This window comes from Macaca thibetana, chromosome 4 (assembly GCF_024542745.1).
Source record: "Macaca thibetana thibetana isolate TM-01 chromosome 4, ASM2454274v1, whole genome shotgun sequence".
In the NCBI taxonomy this organism is placed as follows: domain Eukaryota; kingdom Metazoa; phylum Chordata; class Mammalia; order Primates; family Cercopithecidae; genus Macaca; species Macaca thibetana.
The window spans coordinates 126,381,201-126,407,253 of record NC_065581.1 but is presented as its reverse complement, the minus strand read 5'-3'; the positions used below and the strand labels follow the sequence as shown (position 1 = coordinate 126,407,253).

At 43.3% G+C, this 26,053-nt stretch overlaps 2 protein-coding genes across 7 annotated transcripts in view; both read left to right on the top strand.

Moving 5' to 3' along the window:
• ABRACL (ABRA C-terminal like) overlaps positions 1–26,053 on the top strand; it is a 564,811-nt gene that overhangs the window by 373,071 nt on the left and 165,687 nt on the right. Inside the window, exon 1 of one of the 4 annotated variants that reach the window (XM_050787436.1) lies at positions 9,147–9,150. The exons of the other annotated variants lie outside the window; for them this stretch is intronic. The gene's annotated coding sequence lies outside the window, so the exon portion shown is untranslated. Of the gene's footprint in view, positions 1–9,146; positions 9,151–26,053 lie in introns of those variants that run through there. 4 annotated transcript variants of the gene reach the window in all.
• ECT2L (epithelial cell transforming 2 like) overlaps positions 1–26,053 on the top strand; it is a 111,802-nt gene that overhangs the window by 62,092 nt on the left and 23,657 nt on the right. For 2 of the 3 annotated variants that reach the window (XM_050787347.1, XM_050787348.1), the window contains 8 exons: positions 901–993; positions 3,311–3,493; positions 6,680–6,783; positions 15,286–15,372; positions 19,895–20,109; positions 21,663–21,810; positions 24,424–24,497; positions 24,592–24,748. In XM_050787347.1, the coding sequence (XP_050643304.1) occupies positions 901–993; positions 3,311–3,493; positions 6,680–6,783; positions 15,286–15,372; positions 19,895–20,109; positions 21,663–21,810; positions 24,424–24,497; positions 24,592–24,748 (1,061 nt within the window). The remainder of the gene's footprint in view (positions 1–900; positions 994–3,310; positions 3,494–6,679; positions 6,784–15,285; positions 15,373–19,894; positions 20,110–21,662; positions 21,811–24,423; positions 24,498–24,591; positions 24,749–26,053) is intronic. The other variant, XM_050787349.1, reaches the window with a different exon arrangement.

Genomic DNA, 26,053 nt, shown 5'->3' with positions numbered 1-26,053 from the left:
TAGATCCCATTTGTCAATTCTGGCTTTTGTTGCAATTGCTTTTGGTGTTTTAGTCATGAAGTCTTTGCCCAGGGAAGGGGCTAAATTTTAATCATCATATTCCATCCTGTGTTTAACTTTTTAAAATCTGTCCTCTTATAATGAGACTTATCCTTTGAGTCAGACTATTTTAGAAAAAATACATAGATTTTTCTCTTTCTTTGGGCTGGGTATTCCAAATCTGAAAATAAGCCCCAGATCAAACTCCATGCCCTCTTTCCCCATCCTGGAGTTTAGTCCTCAGATTGTTTCGGCTTCAGTATTTAGGGGTGAACTATAAAGTGTTCATGGACTGTTCAATGGAGTGGTTTGAATGGAAGACAAGAACTGCTAGCGGCCTTTCTTGGCCATCTCTTTAGTGCCCATACATAATATTTAACTGCTCTGGATTAGTCTGTTCTTGCATTGCTATAAAGAAATACCTGAGGGTGGGTAATTTATAAAGAAAAGAGGTTTAATTACTTCGTGGTTCTCCAAGCTGTATAGGAAGCATGCCACTGGCATCTGCTTGGCGTCTGGTGAGGGCCTTGGGGAGCTTATAATCGTGGCAGAGGGTGAAGGGGCAGCTGGCGTGTCACATGGCAAGAGCGGGAACAAGAGAGAGGGAGGAGGTGCCACACACTTTTAAACAACCAGATCTTGTGTGACCTCAGAGTGAGAGCTCACTCATCACTAAGGGGATGGCACTAGCCATTCATGAGGGATCTGCCCCCATGATCCAGATACCTCCTGCCAGGCCCCACCTCCAACTCTGGGGATTAGATTTCAACATGAGATTTGGAGGGAACAAATATCCAAGTTATATCATCTTCCATGGCAAAACATATGAGTAAACTAACAAAAGTATTTTTGACTATGCAGAAGCAGGAACTGAAGTTCTTTCCCAGCTGTCTCAACTAACTGGCACATTCTCTACGGCCCCCACTGGGATTGCAACTGGCTCTTACCAGCACAGTAAGTGTTATGGGAGCTGAGTGCCATGTCCAATAACACAAGCCAACTCCAGGATCATCAAAAGACAAAATCCAGTTAATAGTACTGGTATGGCTGATATCCATTACTCTCTTTCATTCCTCCCCTGAAGGAACGCTATTACTTCCCAAACTAGGTAATCTCACATCATTCAGTCATTTGCTTAGAAGAGAATTATTTATTGTACATATTTGCCCCAAACCATCATTTACAAAAACTCTGTTGAAAACATAATCTTTAACAATTAAGCAAAGTTGCTGATCTAGAAAAATAATAAGTACAAAGAATAACTTTTCTTGGTAAAATATAGTCAATATGGTTTTATTTGGAAAAATAAATTGTAGCTACGAAGAGATGGCAAAGAGGCTGGCTTAGTTTCCATTACAGTAGCATTATCTGAGAGGAAAAACAATCAGAGAAAATACACCTGAAAGCAAACTTTCATTTAGGTACTAAAGCTGCAAATTTAGATTAAAATGTAACATGGGCTGACCAACAAGAGAGTCAAATTGCTTTGTTACACTGACGCCAGTCATTTTCCGCTTTAAAACACCCTTGATTCCTATCAAGTAGGGCTGAGAGTGATGCAAACTATATAAAGCATTGCTTCTCTACTCCTAAATGCCAAGGGCCTTTTAGAACTTGGGAAAACTGGCACAATTGTGAAACTGGTAAGGGAAAAGATTCTTTATAGATAAAACAAAAGTGCATTGACCTAATATAGTTTTGAAGCAGAGGTCACTTGCTAATTTTAGTTAATATAGCAACGTCACCAAATGATAGCATATTTGGCTCTGTGGAGAGAGAACTGGCCTAGCAGAGCACAGCAGGCTGTGAACACTGTTGCTGGTAATAGGGAACAGGTTTTCTTTCTTTCTTTTTTTCTTTCTTTCTTTCCTTCCTTCCTTCTTTCTTTCTTCTTCTTCTTCTTTTTTTTTTTTTTTTTTTTTTTTTTTTTGAGACAGAGTCTTGCTGTGTCGCCAGGCTGGAGTGCAGTGGTGCGGTCTTGATCTTGGCTCACTGCAACCTCTGCCTCCTGGGTTCAGGCGGTTCTCCTGCCTGAGCCTTCTGAGTAGCTGGGACTACAGGCGCCCGCCACCATGCCCGGCTAATTTTTGTATTTTTAGTGAAGATGAGGTTTCACCATGTTGGCCTGGATGGTCTCGATCTCTTGACCTTGTGATCCACCCACCTCGGCCTCCCAAAGTGCTGGGATTACAGGAGTGACCCATCACATCTGGCTGGGAACAGGTTTTCTTCTTTTTCTCCTCCTCTGCCTTCCCTTCCTCCTATTCATCCTCCTTTTCCCTCTCTTGTTCTCATTCTCCTTATTTAAAAAAAAAAAAAAAAGTATGTTGTGGCTGGGTGCGGTGGCTCACACCTGTAATCCGAGCACTTTGGGAGGCCGAGGCAGGAGCATCACGAGCTCAGGAGTTTGAGACCAGCCTGGCCAACATGGTGAAACCTCGTCTCTACTAAAAATACAAAAATTAGCCAGGCAGTAGTGGCATGCATCTATAATCCCAGCTACTTGGGAGACTGAGGCACAAGAATTGCTTGAACCTGGGAGGCGGAGGTTGCAGTGAGCCGAGGTCGCGCCACTATACTCCAGCCTGGGTAACAAAGGAAGACTCTGTCTCAAACAAAAACAAAAACAAAAACATGTTGTGAAGCTTTCCACATGTTTATCAGTAACAGTAGAGGAAACAAAGCAAGTAAGGCTATGTATCCACTCAGGACAGAAAATCAAATTTAACATACCAGTGCATCATCCAGTAATTGTTTTTTAAGAAGAGAAACTTTCTTTAAGCATCTGCTATAGTCCTGTAGACAGATTTGTAGAGCGAGGTAGCAGTTTGACATAATTTAAGAAAGATAAGGATTTGGCTATGACAGGGTTGACTTTCAGTGGCCTGATGGGGAAGGCGTGTAGTGTGGGATTTCTTGTGTTTTCACTTGTAGGCTGGAAAGATACAGCAATGCATTCTTCCTTAGATGACTTCTCAGCTTCCCAATGCACAATCCAGCAGCTGTTTTGTTTTGTTTTTTAACTTTGAATGGAATATGTCAGCCTCAGCTATCAAAGAGTAGAGATGCATTTGAAATGATTCATTGAATCCTTTTTGAGTTTCTAATTTTAGCTTTGAAAACAGAGGATGGGTGTTTGTCTTAGTCTTCTAATGAGAAACGATAATAAACAATACAAATGCAACTAAGTTTTTGTTGTACTTTAAACAAGACGTAGAATTCTTTCATCTGAGCTCAAGCCTGCAATAATAACAGAAGAAAATCTTGTCAGTTCTTAGTGATTGGCTGGGATCCCAATGGGGAAAGGCCCCCTCTTCCATCTACTTCTGCGAAGCAAAGCTACAGACATGGTCCAGCTTCGCAGACTTCCTAGAAGAAACCTTGAAAACAGTAAGGAAGCAGCTGTATCCTCTCTTCAAGGAACTGCAGAAGAGCATCAGTGGCAGGATGATAGGTAAGCAGTCTTGCTACTTCTGTTGCAGGTTAATTATGAAGTTGCTTTCATATCCCGAGTGAATACTAGTTGTGGCACAAGTAAAATTTTAACTTCAGTAAAACTTTATCTCCTAGGTTGCTCACACTTCCTTTCAAATGTAATGAATATCCGCTAAGAACAAATATATTCAGGTTCAAAAATGTTGAAGCTGGTTCTTATTTTAACATTTTACCACCTTATTAATTCTTTGTCACTTATTTACCTGGACACAATTTGCTGTTTGCTAAGCCAGAGAGCTGTGCACTTTTCCCACTAGAGTTTGCTCTGAAAGTTAAGCACCTCTTATACCCCAGCAACTATTATATAAATTGTTCTACAATTTAAATTCTATTTATTTTCTATCTAAAAAATATAATTTAGTGATGGGCTCCATGGGCCTTTGCTGAGTCTATTGGACATGGTTGAATGAATTTTTCCATTCACATTCCAGCCCCATGATGGAATGAATGATCACAGCAGAGCCCTTTGAAAACAATTTACTTCCTCCACTTTGCATCTTTTCCTAAATTAGTCCATTCTGTAAAATTAAGTATATTTCACCATCTAGGTAAAGAGTTTTTCTTTTTCTCATCTGCAACTATTCATATCTATTCAATTTTTCCCCTACTACTTTCCGCCTGACTAAAACACCGTATGAATCAAATCACCCTCTATCTATGCCTTTCTTCTTTTCCTCTGCCCAGCTCCATATTTAAGGTCTGTTTACATAGTTACCATCTACACAAGAGCTGTAACACACAAGCGTGCATGCAGATATCTGTCAATATGTGTCCTATGTCTCTTTACAGAAATGCCTCCAAAACAGGGATTTGCCTTCCTGCTTATTTGTACTACCTACTCTATCACATTTAGGAGGTGTTCAACCATTATTTAAAAATGGTTATGAAGTTGTAAACACGGAGAAAGTATTTCTCCTAGTTCTTTCTTTCTTTCTTTCTTTTTTTTAGACAGAGTTTCACTTTTGTCCCCCATGCTGCAGTGCAATGGTGTGATCTCGGCTCATTGCAACCTCCGCCTCCCGGGTTCAAGGGATTCTCTTCCCTCAGCCTCCTGAGTAACTGGGATTACAGGCGTGCACCACCATGCCCAGCTAATTTTTGTATTTTTAGTAGAGACAGGGTTTCACCATGTTGACCAGGCTGGTCTCAAACCCCCGACCGCAAGTGATCCGCCCATCTCGGCCTCCCAAAGTGCTGGGATTATAGGCATGAGCCACCGTGCCCAGCCTATTTTTTATATTTTTAGTAGAGACGGGGTTTCGCCATGTTGGCCAGGTTGGTCTCAAACTCCTGACCTCAAGTGATCTGCCCGCCTCAGCCTCCCCAGTAGCTGCCACACCTGGCTAAAGATAAGAGTATTTATGAAATAATATACGTAGGCAATGAGAAGAAAATGGAAAAATAATTTTTTTTTTTTTTTGAGACGGAGTCTCACTCTGTCACTCAGGCTTGAGTGCAGTGTCACGATCTCGGCTCACTGCAAGCTCCACCTCCTGGGTTCACGCCATTCTCCTGCCTTAGCCTCCCAAGTAGCTGGGACTACAAGCGCCTGCCACCACGCCCAGCTAATTTCTTTTTGTAGTTTTTTAGTACAGATGGGGTTTCACTCTGTTAGCCACGATGGTCTTGATCTCCTGACCAAGGGCGGTCTTGATCCGCCCGCCTCGGCCTCCCAAAGTGCTGGGATTACAGGCTTGAGCCACTGCACCTGGCCCAACAATTTTTTAAATAACTGCATCGTGTTAAAAATATTTTAAAAATTAAAAGATGTCTGTGTATGTATGTTTGCATGTTATTTACTTTGGACTTTAAAATATTTAAATATTTGAAGCCTGGTGCAGTGGCTCAGCCTGTAATCCCAACAGTTTGGGAAGCTGAGGCAGGTGGATTGCTCGAGCTCAGGAATTTGAGACCAGCCTGGGCAACATGGCAAAACACTGTCTCCACAGAAAAATAGAAAAATTAGCTGGGTGTGGTGACGTGTGCCTGTAATCCCAGCTACTCAGGAGGCTGAAGCACGAGAATTGCTTGAGCAGGGGAGGTAGAGGTTGCAGTGAGCTGAGATTGCATCACTGCACTCCAGCCTGGGCAACAGAGTGAGACCCTATCTCAAAAAAAAAAAAAAAAAAAAATGTATATTTGAGCATGAAGATAAAGGAGAAGATAGAGGAACTTCTGGTAGGATCGAGAGTCTAACATTTAAACTTATTGAGCTCCTTTTTACATGATCTCTCCTTATTGTCCAATTTATACATTTCATTCAATATCAGCTTTGCCAGAGTGGGCACTTTTTATATGCTAGACATTTAGATTACTTTGGTTCATTTTATATTTTATCATAGTAGAAATCCCCATTGGGTAATAGAAGTTTTACTGCTATTCTTTGCATTTTTATCCACTAAAAAACAACTGTGGGTCTAGTACGATGCCTCATGTCTGTAGTCCCAATGCTTTGGGAGGCTGAGGTGGGTAGATTGCTTGAGGCTAGGAGTTTGAGACCAGCCTGGGAAACATAGCAAGACTCCATCTCTACAATAAGTTAAAAAATTGGCTGGCCGCAGTGGCTCATGCCTGTAATCCCAGCACTTTGGGAGGCCGAGGCAAGAGGATCACTTGAGGTCAGGAGTTCGAGACTAGCCTGGCCAACATGGTGAAACCTGGTCTCTACCAAAACTACAAAAAAAAAAAAAAAAAAAAAAAAAAAAAAAAGATGGACGTGGTGGCAGGTGCCTGTAATATCAGCTTCTCAGGAGACTGAGAAAGTAGAATTGCTTGAACCCAGGAGGCGGAGGTTGCAGTGAGCCCAGATTGTGCCACTGCACTCCAGCCTAGGTGACGAGAGCGAGATTCCATCTCAAAATAAATAAATAAATAATAGTTTAAAAAGTAAGCAGGCATGGTGGTGCCTGCCTATAGTCCCAGCTACTTGAGAGGCTGAGGCGGAAGGATCACTTGAGCTCAGGGAATCAAGGCTGCAGTTAAGATTTTGCCACAGCACCCTAGCCTGGGCAACAGAGTAAGATCCTGTCTCACAAAAAAAAAAAAAAAAAAAAAAAAAAAAAGCAACTGTGAGGACTGAGTTGTTGTTTTTAAATCACATTTCTTGCATAAATCAATTACAGGGCATGTGGCCTTATATTTACAGGGCAGTTTATGTTTGACACCATGGGTATGACCAACATTCTGAACAACCAAGAGACTGCACAAGCTCTGGCAGATAGATTGATGGAGTTGTCAAAAGAAGATTCTGTAAGTGTTTTCTCTGAAGAAAGTAAACTATGAAAACCAACATTTAAATACATTCTGTTTGCAGTTATTACTAATTTTTTTGACCAGTTTATCCCTTTCAGCACACAATTCCTCAGAGAAATGACATCAGTTTATGAGAACAGCCACTAAGGATTCTGGGCACAAGATGTGTTAAGTACACAAGACAGACAAGTAGGAAAATCTTCTAGGTTATTTAAAGTTTATTACATTGTGCCCTGTTTTCTGTCTTGTGCTTAATTTCAGTCAGAAGTGACTTTTTTAATATATATATGTAAAACATGCTAGTGGCTTTATATTTCACATAAACTTTACTCAACAGTGAAACCAATTCCCAGTTTGAGGAGAAACTTGAGAAAGTGTGACCCAGATGTGAAAAGATAAAGGGAAGGGGTGCTAGATGAGAGAGGAAGGGAAAGAGAACACGACAGAACAGAAAGAAGCAAATCAGTAATTCGGTTGGGGACGGGTGTAGGAGAAGCCCAAAGAAACAATTTCATCAGACACAGATCCAAGATTCTCTCTCATTAAGGTCAGTCTACACTTCAGAAAACAGTGAGAAGAAGCCAGTCCACATTTCAGAAAATGGTGAGAGGTCAGCCTCCAGACAGCTCTCACAGCCCCAAAGAGGACAGCATGGCTATAGGAAAATGCAGTGTGGCCAGGCTCACACCTTTAATCCCAGCACTTTGGGAGGCTGAGGCAGGCAGATCATTTGAGGTCAGGAGTTGGAGACCAGCCTGGCCAACATGGTGAAACCTCATCTCTACTAAAAATACAAAAATTAGCTGGGCATGGTGGTGGGCACCTGTAATCCCAGTTACTCAGAGGGCTGAGGCAGGAGAATCGCTTGAACCCGGAGGTGGAGGTTGCAGTGAGCTGGGGTCGTGCCACTACTGCACTCCAGCCTGCGTGACAGAGACTCTGTCTCAAAAAAAGAAAGAAAGAAAGAAAATGCAACGTGCAGCTCTCCATCTGAGGGAAGTCAGGAATACGAATAGGATGGAGATAGGGCTGATGTTAACATATTCAATAACCTAAATTCTCCAGTTTCCAAGGAATTCTCAAGGAGAGTCTCAAATCTTTCTTTTCCACCATCATAATTCTACTTCGTGGGTGAGTTTAACACTGTCTCTGCACACGTTCTCTCTCTCCTTATTATCGAGTATCTGCTCCTGTTTCGGTGTGGCTTCTGGGTCTGCACCAGGCATCTCTGGGCGTAGCTGTTCTGCACTGGGTGGGGGCAGCGAAGCTGCATTAGCTGTAGTTTGTCTTCTGCAAAGTCTCAGCTACGCAGTGAGGCTCAGGCAGCCCAATGACGAAAGGCCTTTGGCGAGTCTTGCTGATAAAATGAGCAGGGATATTAACAGAGATGCCCCCGCACTGTCTCCCAAAACACCGAAGGATTACTCAGCGTGCTTGGTGTCAGTTCAGTGTACTTATTTCCACCTAATTTTTTAAAAATAACCATGTATGATATAATTTGGATGGTGCTCAAACCTATAGCCTGAGAGGGAACCAAATTTGAGAGGCCCAGCATGTTTTTCCTAGCAATTCTGCTACTGCAGCCTCTTTCCCAGGCCTTCTTCTTCCCCGTGAAAGACGACAAGATCCCTCCTGTTCCCATTCCTCATTTGGCCGAGGGGATGGTGTGGGCCACTTTGGTTCCAAAGATCTTGAGAGACCCTCCCATAAAACTTTGGTGTCTTAACTGGATTGTGACAAATTGTTGAGAACCAAGAGTACGTATGGTAACTGGAATATGAGATTAACTAGAAAGTCTCATGTACTGACTCGAATGGAGTACTAGTCGCTCTGTTTTCTGGACATGTAAATTAATTAGGTAGAAAGCTGAAATCCCTGCTAAAAAGTGTGTTCTCTCTTCTGCTGCACTGTTAACACCTGTATTTCAGATGAATGTTTTAAATGGGAATTTTTCTTGGCGGGGGGGTTGGGGGGGTGGGGCATTCTTTAGGACAAACCTCTGGAATTTTTGTCATATTTTCTGCTGAAGAAACATGGTAAAGAGAGCAAAGATTTTGAAGGAAATGTTATTCCAACAAAATGTGACCCAAAGACAACATTCAGTTTATTCATGAAGGTAAAGTTGCTGCTGCATTTTTATGCCGTTGCTTTTCTGTAGTTAGACCCACGTGATAAAGAAATTCATAAACCATTATATAAGCTCTATTGGGAAGCTTTAACTTGTCATTTCTCCAAAGAATTTTATCTTCATGAAGTATTATTGAAAAGGGTGTTTTGTAGTTTCATAATATGAGTAATACTTCAGCCACTTAAAAGCATGACCTGCACTATGTTAACTTGAGCAGCACTATTTGGTTGTGGGGGAAAGTTAGAAATTTGCATTTTGCTTTGCCATTTATACAGTTGAGCCTTGAGAGAACTTCAGGGGAATTTTTTTTGAGGGGGGTGAAACTAAGAATAGTTCTGTTTTTTCTTAGCTGAGATTCAAATTCATTGAAGAAAAAAAATGGGTTTAAAGTGAGTTCTGACTGGGCGCGGTGGCTCACGCTTGCAATCCCAGCACTTTGGGAGGCCCGGGCGGGCAGATCATTTGAGGTCGGGAGTTCAAGACCAGCCTGGCCAACGTGGTGAAACCGCATCTCTACTAAAAATACAAAAATTAGCTGGGCATGGTGGCACACGCCTGTAATCCTAACTACTCAGGAGACTGAGGCAGAAGAATCACTTGAACCCGGGGAGGTTCAGTGAGCAGAGGTCACACCACTTCACTCCAGCCTGGGCAACAGAGTGACACTCTGTCATAAATAAATAAATAAATAATAAAGCTAGTTCATCAGGCAAAAAAGAATAATTTTGCAAGTGCTATATTCAGAATCCAAGCATTCTTGGTTACATGAAATAACCAGGATTCAAGAAATGCTGAGAATTATGTTTTCATTCACATAGCTGATTTCTATGTAGGGGAAAATACTGTTTTAGAACCATTTTATGTCCATAGAGAAGTCACCTTTGATGTTTGAAGGCGTGGGATGGCAGTCCCTAACACAAACTCACCATGGGGGGCTGTTAGGAGTAACAGACTTATGAGCACCCCTAGCAGGCAAATCATTTGTTGCCTTATTAACCTGATATTCTGGAAGTATTTGTTAATGCTTCTTTAAAGGACAGTGCAGGGCCGGGCAGGAGCACACACGGAGGACTGCTGGTGGCAGCATCCCCTCTGCCTGCCGCCCCAAATGAACTCAGCAGCACATACCTGCCGTCATTAAGACCCATGCTTGGCTGGGTGCAGTGGCTCAGCCTGTAATCCCAGCCCTTTGAGAGGCCAAGGTGAGTGGATCAATTGAGGCCAGGAGTTTGAGACCAGCCTGGCCAACATGGTAAGACCCCGTCTCTACTAAAAATACTAAAATTAGCCAGGCGTGGTGAGGCACACTTGTGGTTCCAGCTACTTGGGAGGCTGAGGCAGGAGAATCGCTGAACCAGGGAGGTAGAGGTTGCAGTGAGCCAAGATTGCGCCATTGCACTCCAGCCTGGGCAATAGAGCCAGACCCTATCAAAAAAAAAAAAAAAAAAAAGACCTACCGTTCTGCTGTTACCATAGCACAACCCTTACTTTAGTCCTCCCCTTCCCCCACAAAGTGCCCAAGTGGCTTATTCTGCCCAATCACCTGATATAAGCATCTCCCTGAGAAAGGAGTCTTTATTTATTTATTTATTTATTTATTTATTTATTTGAGATGGGGCCTCGCTCTGTCACCCATGCTGGGGTACAGTGGCACAATTATAGCTCACCATAGCCTTGAACTCCTGGGCTCAAGCCATCCTCCTGGTTCAGCCTCCCAATGTGCTGGGATTACAGGCCTGAGCCACCACGCCCAGCCATCCCAAGAGGAGTCTAAATGCCTTCCAGGGATATCTAAGCCCTCTACAGGCTGGAGCTCTGCTTGCTGGCCGCCTTGCCCCTAAATCGACCTTTTCAGGAAACTTCTCAAGCAGAGGGCAATTCCTCATCTTTTTAGTTTCATTCTCTAAATATTTGCAGGCGCTAACCACATGCTAGACCTTCTGCTAAATCCTGGGACTGGGCAGCAAAATAAGACAGTTCCTGCCTTTGTGGAGGATGAGGCCAATACATAAATAGGCGGTGCAGCATGATTAGCGCCTGTTAACAGGACGCGCGGGCTGGGATGGGAATCCAGGGGTGGGAACGCCAGATGGGCATTTAGTCCAGACTCCCCTTTCTGCTTGTCAGAGGCTGCCGCTTTTGTCTCATTATGCCAGCCACCATCTCTTTGAAATTCGTGGAGATAATTCTTCCCAAAAGGGTGAACATAGTCTCCATCCATCCTTTAGCCTATGAAAACCTGAAAAACAGCACCCAGGCCTCTAATACCATTCATTTTCCCTTGGTTCACTAAAGGGAAAGATCAACATATATAACCCCATTACACAGGTTCCAAATTCTTCCGAAGTCCTTTCAACATCTGCTGATTCCTGACTCCCTGGAAACTTTATTGGATTCTTTCACCCACTTTTATTCCTAAGGGTGAAGCTATTGCCTCAAACCCCAGGCATACAGATCCCAGTAAAAGCCCCTCTTTGTGCAAGAAAGCAATAAGGACAAAACTAAGGTGCTTCCTCCTCTGAAGTGCCACTCTCACATTTGAAAGACCTAACTCTTGGTGAGAACCGTTTCTGGGATCATTGACACCTAAGGGAACGATGACTCGGAGCAGTTCCTCTGAGACTCTTTCTCCTCAAGTTCCTCTGCCAAATAAAATTCAAGCTGAATGACGTCTTTTCAACTGGCTGTTGACCCGAACAGCTAATCATGTTCATAAAATAATGCATGAAATCTGGGCTGAAAGTTCCTTATTGCTGGAAATCAGGCCCTCTATTGCTACATTGTCTGCCTGTAATAAAACTGGAAAAATGCAAAACTCCTTAATGCCTGGAAATTTCTTTGATTTTTTAAAAAATTGAATTAGAAAAAATACGTATTCGATTCTCATTTGATTCTCTACTATTTAACACTAAAGAGCTTGGGCACAAAGCCCACAAAAGAAATGCAGAGACCTCTAGGAGGAAGAACCACAGCTAAATGTCAGTGTTGAATTAGGATAAAAATAGAAAAGCTGATTTTCCTTACATTAGGGTTTATTTTTAAACCTGGATATTCACTCAGAAGCCTCAGGAGACAAAGGAGGGGAAAGTGAAAGCTTCTCTGAGATAATTGTTTTAAAGACCCTTCCAGCCGGGTGCAGTGGCTCACGCCTATAATCCCGGCACTTTGGGAGGCCAAGGGTAGATCACCTGAGGTCAGGAGTTCGAGACCAGTCTGGCCAACGTGGTGAAATCTTGTCCCTACGAAAAACACAAAAATTAGCTGGGCATGGTGGCAGGTGCCTGTAATCCCAGCTACTCAGGAGGCTGAGGCAGGAGAATCCCTTGAACCTGGGAGGCAGAGGTTGCAGTGAGCCAAGATTGCAGCACTGCATTCCAGCCTGGGTGACAAGAGCAAGACTCCATCTCATTAAAAAAAAAAAAAAAACCCTCCCAGAGAGGCTTGTGTAATAGGGATTATCTGTCAAATCCAGGACTGTGTGTGTGTGTCCATCCATGTATCTATCTATCCATCCACCTACCTACCTACCTACCTACCTACCTACCATCCTGCTGCCCAGTGATTATTTGCTCCTGGTTTTTGTCTGCCTATAATGTTTACACTGATACCATGCAACCATGGTGATGGCTGGCCGCCAGAATTATAATTGTTCCTGAACTCTACCTGTCATTTTCACAACTATTTCTGGCCCCTAATCCAGGCAGCAGAGTGTTTGCTGGCAGAAGCATCAGCAATGACTAGAATGTCTCTGGAAAATAGTGTCTGCCTATGCTCCATCCTAGAGAAAAATTCCTAACATGTTCTCCGAGCTTTTTTTTAATGGTCTTCCTTATATGTCCTGGAGAGCCAAGGCAAAGACCCACTAACCCAAAATGATCGTTGTCTAATAAACGTGCAAAGTTTCTGCCATGTTACTTCGTCTGAATTCATCCATAAAAACTAAGTAAAAGATAGCATCGGAATCTAAAATTAAGCTGTAAAAATTCTGGCAGTTAAACATATAATATAAAATGAGTGACCTTGCCAATTTTAGGTTCGAACAAAATTGCTACGCCAAATCAATGTCCTATCCACAAAGAAAAAATTATATTTAAAAAAGTAAGTTGCTGCTGAGCTGGAATGTGAAACAAAGCCCAATTGTAAGTGAGCAGGTTCTAAAATAGCCAAAGTGGTCTGGGGGTTCCATGATGACACCTGAATTTTAATGCATAAACTTTCATGTGAGCCTGTGTAGTCAGGTGATCTCCCAGAGACAGATGGCTCCCTTATCTGTGAGATCCACAATACAATACAATTGTGTGCTGTTTGCATTATCTTAATCTTGGTCCAACTTGAGAGTTTTTGTTTTTGTTTTTTGAGACAGCCTCACACCATCACCCACGCTGGAGTGCAAGATACTGGCTGGGCACAGTGGCTCACGCCTGTAATCCCATCACTTTGAGATCCCAAAGCAGGAGGAGCACTTGAATCTGAGACCAGCCTGGGCAACATAGTGAGACCTTGTCTCTAAAAAAAAAATGAACAAAATTAGCCAGGCATGGTGGCGTGTGCCTGTAGTCCCAGCCACTTGGGAGGCTGAGGTGGGAGGATCAATTGAGCTTGGGAGGTGGAGGCTGCAGTGAGCCAATATTGCACCATTGCACTCCAGCATGGGTGAAAAAGTGAGACCCTGTCTCAAAACAAAACAAAGTAGATCTCCTCCCTCCGCCCAAACCATAAGTATGGATACATGCGGGGCTGGTATGAGACAGCCACAGAGCAGAGGACAAAAGAAATCATAAGAAGACTCCCTGGAGCAGACAGGAAGCACTTAGGCTCAGGTGGGACCTCCTGCCATCTAGGACTAGAGCTAGCTGGCTGCAGCTTTGCACACCTGGGTTCTTCTGCAGAGGCTCAGGCTGCCAGAGCAATGTGGCATCTCCAAAATAAAAATTTGTTTTTGCCTCAGTAGAGTAAGGTAAAAGGAGTCTTGGTTACAAATTGAAGTTATTCTTCCAGCATCATCCCTGGACATCCAAGGGTTGCTATTGGTAGTTTCGTAGTTGATGAGGAAGGCAGCAATAATGGCCGCTGACCATGATCGTCCCTCAACATAAACACAGGACCATTGCTCTGTTGCTAGGGTGGACCCTGCGGTGCTGCAGGCAGCAGGGGTGGGGGTGGAGGGCTTTTTAAAAAAATGTGCTAAGTTTTAGGGAGGCCACAGTAAGAATAGTTAACAAGGTAGTGAAGAAAGAATAAGCCTTATTTAAATATGCAGGTCTAGAAAGGGTATGCAAACTGTTTTTGACACATTTTCACTTGGTGGAAAAAAAAGGAGTGAGTTTTGTGAGCTTTTCCTTCTGGATCTTAAAAATAAAATAACCTATTTGCCCTCAACTGAGAAGGAACAGAGCAGAGCTGAGGCAGAAGCCTCTTACCTAGCCAGGCTCGGTGGCTCACGCCTGTAATCCCAGCACTTTGGGAGGCCGAAGCGGGCGGATCACCTGAGGTCAGGAGTTCCAGACCAGCCTGGCCAACATGGTGAAACCCCACCTCTACTAAAAATACAAAAATTAGTGGGGCGTGGTAGCGGGCCCTGTAAGCCCGCTCCTCAGAAGGCTGAGGCAGGAGAATTGCTTGAACCTGGGAGGCGGAGGTTGCAGTGAGCCGAGATTGTGCCATTGCACTCCAGCCTGGGTGACAGAGTGAGACTCCGGCTCAAGAAAAAGAAAAAAAAAAGAAGCCTGTTATCCAGGAATGCGTGTGAGTCTCTAAGCCTGGGAGGAGCCCCAGGCCAGCATGACTCTCCTGGCTCCCAGGGAAGAGGGAGCTTTGCTGGATTTAGTTTTCAAGTATTATGTAGTTCAAAGGAAGCAAAGGCTATTTTTAAAAACCATAAAATTTGGCCGGGCGCGGTGGCTCAAGCCTGTAATCCCAGCACTTTGGGAGGCCGAGGCGGGTGGATCACGAGGTCAGGAGATCGAGACTATCCTGGCTAACATGGTGAAACCCCGTCTCTACTAAAAATACAAAAAACTAGCCGGGCGCGGTGGCGGGCGCCTGTAGTCCCAGCTACTTGGGAGGCTGAGGCGGGAGAATGGCGTGAACCCAGGAGACGGAGCTTGCAGTGAGCCGAGATCAGGCCACTGCACTCCAGCCTGGGAGACACAGCAAGCCTCCGTCTCAAAAAAAAAAAAAAAAAAAAAAAAAAAAAACCATAAAATTTAAGAGTGGCATCCCATTTGCAAGCACTTAACTCATTGTGTGTAGGGAACACTGTGGTTGGGGCTGAAGGCAGAGGCTTCTGAGGGCCTCCTGCAGGCACAGTACTGAGTTTTCAGAGATGTCAAGACCTGCCTCCAATAACCAAGTTTCCATTCAATCTTCAGGAAAGAAGTGTTGTAGAAGACAATTCTTGGGACACAAAGTCCAGGCTCAGCAAAAATGATTTAAATTTTGAAGCACTGATTAATCTGGTAAGCTAATTATTACATAATGTAAATTTACCACTGGTTTTGCTCCTGACAGTGAAATTTCAGCCTTTATTCTGGTTAGTTCTTTGTTTTCCTTGAAAATTTCCCTTTGGGGGATTAAAAGAAAAACCTCAAGTATAATTAGAGGTAATTCAGCTGGCAGACTTATTTTTCAAATAAGCCCTGGACTGAAAAGAAGTTGAGCCAGAAGGACAGCAGTGTAACCATCTTGGAGCAAAACCAATCTGTATGTTACTCCCTGACTTTCCTCTGTGATACTAGGATGTCTTTTAAAGAAATGGCAAGGGGACAAAGCCTCACAGTTTCTAATTAATCTACCAACTTATAGTCTGACTTCAAAAGTTGAGTCTAATGAACGCAATGTCTAGGGCTCCGTCTTTCTATGTCAAAGGTGAAGTGTGGAGGAAGCTGCAGCCTCGGCAGAGGCCAGTCCCATCCTGTGTAGCCCAGGGCATGGCACATTGTTTTGTTTTCTTCAACACACAAACACACTTATTATCACCTTTCATTCTCAAAATCCTGTAAAAGACACATTCCTAGCCACATTTTATAGACAAAGGACTAGAGTTAAGAAAAGTTACATGGGGGAGAAAAAGTCAAATGACTTCCCTAAGGCCAGACAATTGGGCAAGAAAAATCTTAAGTCCTGCAGCCCTGAGCTCAGACCTGGGGCTCTCTCCCAGCCCCAGACACCCTCGCTGTATCCGTCTGCTGCAGACAGCGCAGGCCGTGGAGCCCCAGGACATGGGTGCCCACTCGCCCCAAACCCATCCCTAGGAACTCCCAGGAGGAACGTGTTGCATAGAGCAGGGGATATGAGGGTGTCTCATCTGACCATTGGTAATAATACCTGACAGTGGTTTCAAGATAACAACCAAAGGTTTGACAATGAAAACCTTAGTTCAAAATGATTATAAATGTTGGATAACTCCAATATTTAAAAATATATACATATAGAAATACACATATAATATTAAAAAATAATATGGGCTGTAAGCCCACTGACAAGTGGGATGCAGATGTATGTTTTACCTCATTAGATATGTCTAAATAGGTAGTCTATACAGACCATGTGTTTGGAAAATAAGAACAGTTTGGCAGCTCATGCTTGCAATCCCAGCACTTTGGGAGGCCAAAGTGGGTATATCGCTTAAGCAGAGGAGTTTGAGACCAGCCTGGGCAACATGGCAAAACCCTGTCTCTACAAAAAAAAAAAACAAAAATTAGCCTGTTGTGGTGGCTACTCTGGTGGCTGAGGCAGGAGGCTCGCTTGAGCCTGGGAGGTCGAGGCTGCAGTGAGCCATGATTGCACCACTGCACTTCAGCGTGGGTGACAGAGGGAGACCCTGTCTCAAAATAAAAAACTGAAAAAAAGAAAAGTGTGTTTATAGTATTTCAACTACAATGAGTTCTCTCATTTTTCTCTTATTTTTACATTATAATTCCAGTTAGTGAAATTATGGTTAACACATCTTGGTGAAGATCACATAGCATTACACATTTTTTCATTTTAAACAAGACACTTATTTAAACAACAGGGTGCTTGACTTGAAGGAAAAACTATCTGGGAATCATTTTTATCAACTAATTGATTCTCAGTTAAAGACAGATTGTCCTACATATAAGAGGTAGGTACAGAAATGTTATAAAATTTGCCCTTCATGTTACAATGATAAATGAAAAACATTAGAATTCTCCAATTGAACAAGGTATGCAAGGATTTATATATATATATGTGTATATACACACACACACATATATACACACACATATATACACATATATATATGACTATTGGTAATAATACCTGACAGTGGTCTCAAGATAACAACAAAAGGTTTGACAATGAAAACATATATATATATATATATATATTGCTGTTGTTAAAACAATGAGAGCAAAATAACAGATTGGAATATAAAGATAACTGCTGAATGTGCATCCCATGAAGGGAGAAAAGAGGTGGTTTTTTTTTTTTTTTTTGAGATGGAGTCTTGCTCTGTCGCCCAGGCTGGAGTGCGGTGGCACGATCTCGGCTCACTGCAACCTTGGCCTCCCAGGTTCCAGTGATTCTCCTGCCTCAGCCTCCTGAGTGGCTGGGATTACAGACATGTGCTAACAGGCCTGGCTAATTTTTGTATTTTTAGTAGAGACAGGGTTTTGTCATGTTGGTCAAGCTGGTCTCGAAATCCTGACCTCAGGTGATCCAGCTGCCTCGCCCTCTCAAAGTGCTGGCATTACAGGCGTGAGCCACTGTACCTGGCCAAGGAGGTCTTTTCACAGAAGCATTTTTCACCTTCTCATCTCCATTTGTGTTGATCAACACGTATCATTAGCCACTAATTTTTTTTAAAAATCCTTGTGCACATTCATCAGTTAACCTTATGTACAATAAAGGAATGGTGAAGGAAATGAAAGAACAGAGAAAACTATACTGTAATAGTTAGGATGTAGTGGAACCACATTGCAGTTGAGAATGCACCCTTGGTCTGTAAGAATAGCCTCTGGCGTAAAGTAGCAGGTTCTCTTTTTACTGGACTCCTCCTTCTGCTGCTGAAACACATCAATTGCATCTTTAACCTCCATTTCCAATTTTGCAGGTGTTTCTGTTTCACTGATTGGCCATCTGACAAATTGGAATCTGATCCACCTCATTGACAAGCCTTGCTTGTCATTAGTTTACTAAGTGTACTAAGTAAGCTAAGTTTACTTAGTTTACTTAGTGGTTATTACTAAGTGGTGTATGCCTGTTAATCTTAAATTGTACCAAGGAACCATCCTGCTCACCACCTTAAAATGAATGTGAGCAGTTCTGACTCCTTCCTTGAGCTTTCTGTTTACCATGGTGAGTGCTGGAGTTACCTCAGGTCTGCATTGAATGAGAACACAAGCAGCACCAGGAGTGGCAGAAGCAGTATTGTCATATTTTATTGGGGGCAGTGTGGGGTATATTTAGGGCTGGAGGGAAAATAATAATCCTAGGCTCAAATTGAAGGACATTATGTTTTTGAAATTTAGATATTATAGATTTTCTGTTATAAAGATGCTCATTTTATAGCTTTTGAAACATGCAGATAAAAGAAAAAAAATATCTAGTACCAGCAATAAAAAGTAATTTCTCTCTCCATATAAACATAGCACACACAACATCAGGCTATGGAATTTCTTTAGGCTAGTGTATGATTTTCACCTCTGCATTAAAAAATAAAACAAGAGGCTGCGCATGGTGACTCACACCTGTAATCCCAGTGCTTTAGGAGGCTGAGGTGGGTGGATCACAAGGTCAAGAGATCGAGAACATTCTGGCCAGCATGGTGAAACTCTGTCTCTACTAAAAATACCAAAATTATCTGGGCATGGTGGCATGCACCTGTAGTCCCAGCTACTTGGGAGGCTGAGGCAGGAGAATCACTTGAACCCGGGAGGCGAAGGTTGCAGTGAGCAAGATCGCACCACTGCACTCCAGCCTGGACTAAAGAATGAGACTCCATCTCAAAAGAAAAAAAGTAAAATAATAAATAAATAAAACAAGAGTTGGAAATATAACATAGCACATCTGGCAACCTGGCTAGCCAGGAGAGATGGGCTCATAGCTCCAAGTCTATCCTTAATACTGAAGTTAGATCCTTAATACTGAAAGAAGAGCATATGCTTCAGATTTTTCATATGTCAGTTGGAGAAGCAAACTAGCTAATAATAAAAAGCTGTCTTCACCTGTTCATGCTGCTGCAATAGAATACATGAGACTGGGTAATTTACAAAGAACAGAAATTCTTTATGAGGCTGGGAAATCTAAGATCAAGGTGCTGGCATCTGTCAAGGGCCTTCTCTTGGAGTACTCACATGGTGGAAGGCAAGAGAGGACCAATTCCCTCTGCCAAGCCCCTTTCTAAGGGCACCTGATCCCATACATGAAGGAGGAGTCCTCATGACCCAGTCATCTTTTCACGGCTCCACTTCTTAATACTGTCACATTGGCTACACCTGAATTTTGGAAGGGACACATCCAAACTAGCAGAGGGCTAGCTCATTTCAGTTTTTCTATTTGCAGGATAATCAATAAAACAGTACTTGGAAAAAGAAATAGGAAAACAAACAAGGGTAGACAAGCCAAAGGCTTCCTCACTAGACTGTAACCTCCATGAAGACAGGACTCTGTCTTGTTCTCATCATTCCATGGCCAGCACCAGCATAAGATACCTAATATTGATTTGGATGGACAGATGGATAAAAGTAAATTTTCAAACTGCCTTCCTTTAGATCCAAGATTAAAATTCCCCTCTCTACTTGGCCATCAGGCTGGCCTGATATGAGGGGCTCTCTGGTGATACTGGGGACAAGTGATGGACAGCGGGGTCCTCCACAGCCCCCTGTGAAGTCCCCTTCAACCTGAACAGCACAAACCAGCAAGGGGTGGTGGGGGGGAGTTCTCCATGTAGCTGCCTGACTGCTCAGCACTTCTACTTCTCCATCACTGACTTGAGTTCTTAACACTTCTCTACAGGAGAGAATACTCCAGAAGGATTCAGCAGAAAAGCGAACTAGAGTTGTCAGGGAACTCTTACAGAGTGAGAGAAAATACGTGCAGATGCTGGAAATTGTGAGAGATGTTTATTTCGCACCACTGAAAGCAGCACTGTCATCAAACAGAGCAATTCTGAGTGCTGCCAATATCCAGATCCTTTTCTCTGATATTCTACAGATTTTAAGTCTTAACAGGTAAATCTGGAATATGTATCTTTTTAAGTATTCATTGTGCACTGAGAAGAGCCCATACTTTAATGTTTCTAAAGCTGCATGGAGGTGCAATGATGCTCTGCCCCTCTTAGGGACCCTGATTATAGCAGAGAGATCGTCATCACATTACCTACCGGGCTGCAACCAGTAGTAATTCCCAAGGACACCCCTTCCCTGGTTCCTAGCCATGGCGCAAGGAGTGGCGTTCAGGACCTAGGCTTTTTGTAACCCCGCGGTCCCCAACCTTTTTGGCACCAGGAACCAGTTTCATGGAAGACAATATTTACACAGACCAGGGGTGGGGGGAATGGTTTCGGGATGATTCAAGCACATTACATTTATTATACACTTTATTTCTATTATTATTACATTGTAATATATAATAAAATAATTATACAACTCACCATAATGTAAAGCAGTAGGAGCCCTGAGCTTGTTTTCCTGCAACTAGATGGTCCCGTCTTGGGGTGATGGGAGACAGTGACAGATCATCAGGCATTAGATTCTCATAAGGAGCATGCAACCTACATCCCTTGAATGTGCAGTTCACCACAGTGTTTGCACTCCCATGAGAATCTAATGCTGCTGCTGATCTGGAGCTCAGGCAGTAATGCAAGCAGTAGGGAGCGGTTGTAAATATCAATGAAGCTTCACTCACTCAACCGCCACTCACCTCCTGCTGTGCGGCCGGGTTCCTAACAGGCCATGAACCAGAACCCATCCACGGCCTGGGGGTTGGGAATCCTTGCTGTAACCAATAGACAGTCCATGCAAAAGACAGCAGGAAGGAGGAGAGCCATATACTCATTCTTAATCAGCAATGTTCAGTTAAGCAATGGGGAAAAACCAGAAGGATTTAATGGGATTAAGCCACCAGGACACTTAGCTTAGAAAGCCCAAGCTGGGGGTCAATTTAATAACAACATATTTTCAAGTGCCTAACATGAGAGAGAAAAGTGATCATTTCTGCCTGTGGTAAAGGGAGGCAACCTGAGTATGTGCTTCCCCGATGGTGACTCTCTAGGTAACTTGGAACAAGTTCCTTCCTCTCAATGGGCCCCAGTTCCTACAGTGAAGAGGTTGAACTAGGCCTCTTCCAGTGTTGAAGGCCTCTGATAGATGAATGAGGGATTTTCTTAGAGCCCTGGGGAAACGGGCCAAGCAGGGACTTTGGCACTCCCTGTTGAAGACAGTGGAGCACTCCCCTCTAAAAACTGTAACAACTTTCACCCACCTGCCTATCTGGAGGCAAGAGACTGGGACATCAGGCGGCAGCTGTATCGTGGCCAGTGTGTGGTTCTGACTCAAGGAACTGAGGTGAAGAGGTGGGATTCTACCCCAGCCAACCTACTCCTTCACGTCCCTGTTCCCTTTCCTGTCAAATCTGCACTTCTCTGTGTTAAGAAGAAATGACTTGACCAAAACCCTACTGTAAAGGACTAGGCTGAAAATGCCCGTGCTGATGACAATGGATATTTGGGTTTGTAAGTTATCTCAAGTGAATATTTCATGCGTATGCTCTTCTCATACCACAGGCAGTTTCTAGATAACCTGAGAGACAGACTACAGGAATGGGGCCCAGCTCACTGTGTGGGAGAAATAGTCACGAAGTTTGGAAGCCAGTTGAACACATATACCAATTTCTTCAACAATTACCCTGTCATTCTGAAAACTATTGAGAAGGTAAATGAATTTCAATCCCATCATTCTATGAGACCTGAGCTAGAAAGGAAGTTATGTGTGGAACCCGAAAGACCAGCGTTAATAAGAAAGGCTTCTCTGCTCTTAGCTCCCAGCTCTCTTCCCATACTGTGACCTCTGAGGACAGGAACCCTGACTTAGGGGCTAGCACAATATTTGACACCTAGCATTGCCAGGAACTGTTCTTGAACTGAACTCATCCTCATACAAACTACCAGGGTTTCACCTGCCCCAGATACCCTCAGCTTACAGGAAAATGCTCCACAATTGAGCTTGGAATCCATTCTGCTACTACAATCCTGTGTGTCCTTGACAAGTTCACTCTCTCATGTAGAAAATTAATCATCCACAGCTTTTTTGGAAGAACAGTCAATTTCTGAAATGTCACTAGGAAGTAAGGAATGCCTTGATCTTACATTTCTTAGAGAGTAAATTATTAACAGTTTTTCCTTTTGCAATTTCTGCCATTATTTACTCTGAGCAGGAATATCCAATTCCCTTCTATACCACCTGCTGCTCTTGTGGGGATCCCTTCTGCTGGGAATAAAATCCCTCTTTCTTCCCTCCTCATTTGGTATCGAAAGCCTAGAAAAGGCTACCTTGTCACACGGCAGCACACTTCTGCCAGAGTCCACTGTCACCACTCATCTTCACTGAGGCCTGCAGGAAAGTCCTGTGAGCTGGGAGGCCTCTGGAGGGCTCCTGCCCTTGACAGCTTCCTTTGTAGTATTCCTTCCCCCTACCCAGGGAGTCTAGTCACTGCTGGATAACTTGATGATTCAACAGTTACGTAAATAAGGTAGTTTCATAGGACTGACTTTGGCGACAAGAATTGGAGCAAAGCATCACATGGTATCAGGAACACACTGGTGCCTAAATTTCTTTAGCTATAGATAATGATGCCTATTTCACTAGCACAGTGTGTGCATACAAGTAAGTATTTAGCTTAAATGTTAGCTATTTAGTTGTGGGGTTTGAGACAGGGTTTCCCTCTGTCACCTAGGCTGGAGTGCAGTGCCATGATCACAGCTCACTGCAGCCTCGACGTCCCCAGGCTCAGGTGATCCTCCCACCTCAGCCTCCCAAGTATCTAGAACTACAGGCATGTGCCACCACACCTGGCTAATTTTTTTTGTATTTTTTTGTAGAGACCAGGTTTCACCATGTTGCCCAGGCTGGTCTTAAACTCCTGGGCTCAAGCAATCCGCCCAACTCTGCCTCCCAAAGTGCTGGGATTACAGGTGTGAGCCACCATGCCAGCCAATGTTTGTTAGCTATTAATCTGATTGAAATCCATAAATATTTCACTTGGTCTTAGCTGAAAGTCCGAGAATGAAATCATGAATATTTGATTTCTAGAAGTTAGCACTGCCAACATCTTTTAGGCATGGAAAAGGAGGTAACCTCACAGGTGCTTTAATAGTGATAAATGAATACATTTTAAAACAGATAAGGTAGGTGGGTGGCTCACACCTGTAATCCCAGCACTTTGAGAGGCCTAGGCAGGCGGATCACCTGAGGTCAGGAGTTCGAGACCAGCCTGGCCAACATGGCGAAACCCCGTCTCTACTAGAAATACAAAAATTAGCTGGGCATGGTGGCGGGTGCCTGTAATCCCAGCTACTCGGGAGGCTGAGGCAGGAGAATCGCTTGAACCCGGGAGGCAGAGGTTGCAGTGAGCTGAGATTATGCCACTCTACTCCAGCCTGGGTGACAGAGCGAGACTCTGTCCCAAAAAAAAAACCCCAAAAAACAAAAAAACAGATATGAAGTACAGTGGAACACCTGTATAATAAATATTACTATGGAAAACATAATTAATAGAAGCATTAAAGGTGAATACCATTAATAGTCAAGATCTTACTACACTGAAATAACATTTACTGTGTGACAGCCACTTTATGGATAGGATTGTTTTTTTTCCACACCACAAGCATTAGAGATGGTATCTATGTTACAGATGAGAAAACTGAGGCTCAGAAAAGTTAAGTAATTTGATAAGGTTATATATTTGAGTTATTCTCATTCAAATCCAGGCCCACCTGGTTGCAAAGTACATTCTTATTTGTCTATACTTATTAAGTTCAATGAATAGGGTCAGGTCTATGTATAATTAAAACACATTTTTTTTTTTTTTGAGACGGAGTCTTGCTCTGTCACCCAGTTTGGAGTGCAGTGGCGCGATCTCGGCTCACTGCAAGCTCTGCCTCTCAGGTTCACGCCATTCTCCTGCCTCAGCCTCCCGAGTTGCGGGGACTACAGGCGCCTGCCACCACGCCCGACTAATTTCTTGTATTTTTAGTAGAGACAGGGTTTCACCATGTTAGCCAGGTTGGTTTCGATCTCCTGACCTCGTGATCCGCCTGCCTCGGCCTCCCAAAGTGCTGGGATTACAGGCTTTACAGCCACAGTGCCCGGCTGACACACATTCTTTACATACTAGGAAGACACCAATGGCACTGCTAATAGTCTAATTGGTTAGACATCGATGTTGCCCTTTTGCTTCAGGCATTCCATAGATCACGCTTGCTCAGTGGAACAGTGGACTTTATAACTATCTCATAAAGTTTTGACAAAATAATCCTCACCTTTTAGTGCAGAGAAATGATACCAGCATTCCGAACTTTCCTGAAGAGGCATGATAAGACCATTGTTACCAAAATGCTGAGGTATGTTCTGAGGGAGAGCACCGCAGGGACCCCCCCAGAGAGGGCATTCCTGGGCCTTCAGAAACCAGAGTTCCTTTCTCTATGCCTCATACAGCCTGCCGGAGCTGCTGTTGTACCCATCCCGAAGATTTGAAGAATATCTTAATCTTCTCTACGCTGTCAGGCTTCATACCCCTGCAGAGCATGTTGACCGTGGGGACTTGACCACTGCAATTGACCAAATCAAAAAATATAAAAGTTATATAGATCAGGTTGGTTGCTGATAAGAATCTGCATCCTTTAAACATGTTACAATGCCTTTGTGATACTCCCACTCAAAGAGTCTGAGACACCTTATCTTCTTGTGGGGTTCTTTGCTTTAAAGTCTTTCATCCTTTTAATGCTAAATCAACAGTGTGTTCAGTGATTTCCAACACTAAGGGCATCTATTCTAAGCCAAGCAACATGAGACAATGTTTTCAGATATTTGTACAAATACAATAAAATTTTTATGAAAGTTTGAAGAATGAAGTATTTGGACTGATTTTTTACACAACTAAAAGGCAAAAAAATAAAAAATAAAAAAAAAGTAAAATCCTTTGTTTCTGAAAGTACTTTTTTGTTTGTTTGAGACGGAGTCTCCCTCTGTCGCCCAGGCTGGAGGGCAGTGGCGCGATCTCAGCTCACTGCAAGCTCTGCCTCGCGGGTTCAGACCATTCTCCTGCCTCAGCCTCCGCAGTAGCTGGGACTACCGGCGCCGCCACCACGCCTGGCTAATTTTTTGTATTTTTAGTAGAGATGGGGTTTCACCGTGTTAGCCAGGATGGTTTCAGTCTCCTGACCTTGTGATCCACCCGCCTTGGCCTCTCAAAGTGCTGGGATTACAGGCGTGAGCCACCAGGCCCGGCCTCTGAAAGTACTTTCAATGCATTAATTAGCTTTCCTGCCTCAGTGAGTACGATGGTCATAATTACTATCTGAAGAAGTAATTAAGCACCTTGGAGACAGTACTATCATTCTGAAAATATTATTGTATTGTGCATACTGTAAATAGGCATCTGGGCTGAATGTAAACTGCTAACATATTTTTCCATGAAGATACTTTTTGCATCCAATTTTGTCACTTGCCTTTGTTTTAAAACATTGGGTACAGAGAATTGATTTTTTTTTTTTTTTTTTTTTTTTTGGAGACAGAGTCTGGCTCTGTCACCAAGGCTTGAGTGTAGTGGTGTGATCTCGGCTCACTGCAACCTCTGCCTCCCTGGTTCAAGCAATCCTCCCACCTCAGCCTCTTGAGTAGCTGGGACCACAGGCAGGCGCCACCATGCTTGGCTTTTTTTCTTTTTTTTGGTAGAGATGGGGTTTCACCATGTTGTCCAGGCTGGTCTTGAACTCCTGAGCTCAAGCCATCTGCCCATCTCAGCCTCCCAAAGTGCTGGTATTACAGATGTGAGCCACTGCACCCAGCCCAGAAATTGGAAACTTTCTATTATAACATATGGAAATACCAAGCCCTGTATCAAGTGCCATAAAATATTTTAATCTATTTCTTTATGAATAAAAATGTCACAATTTTA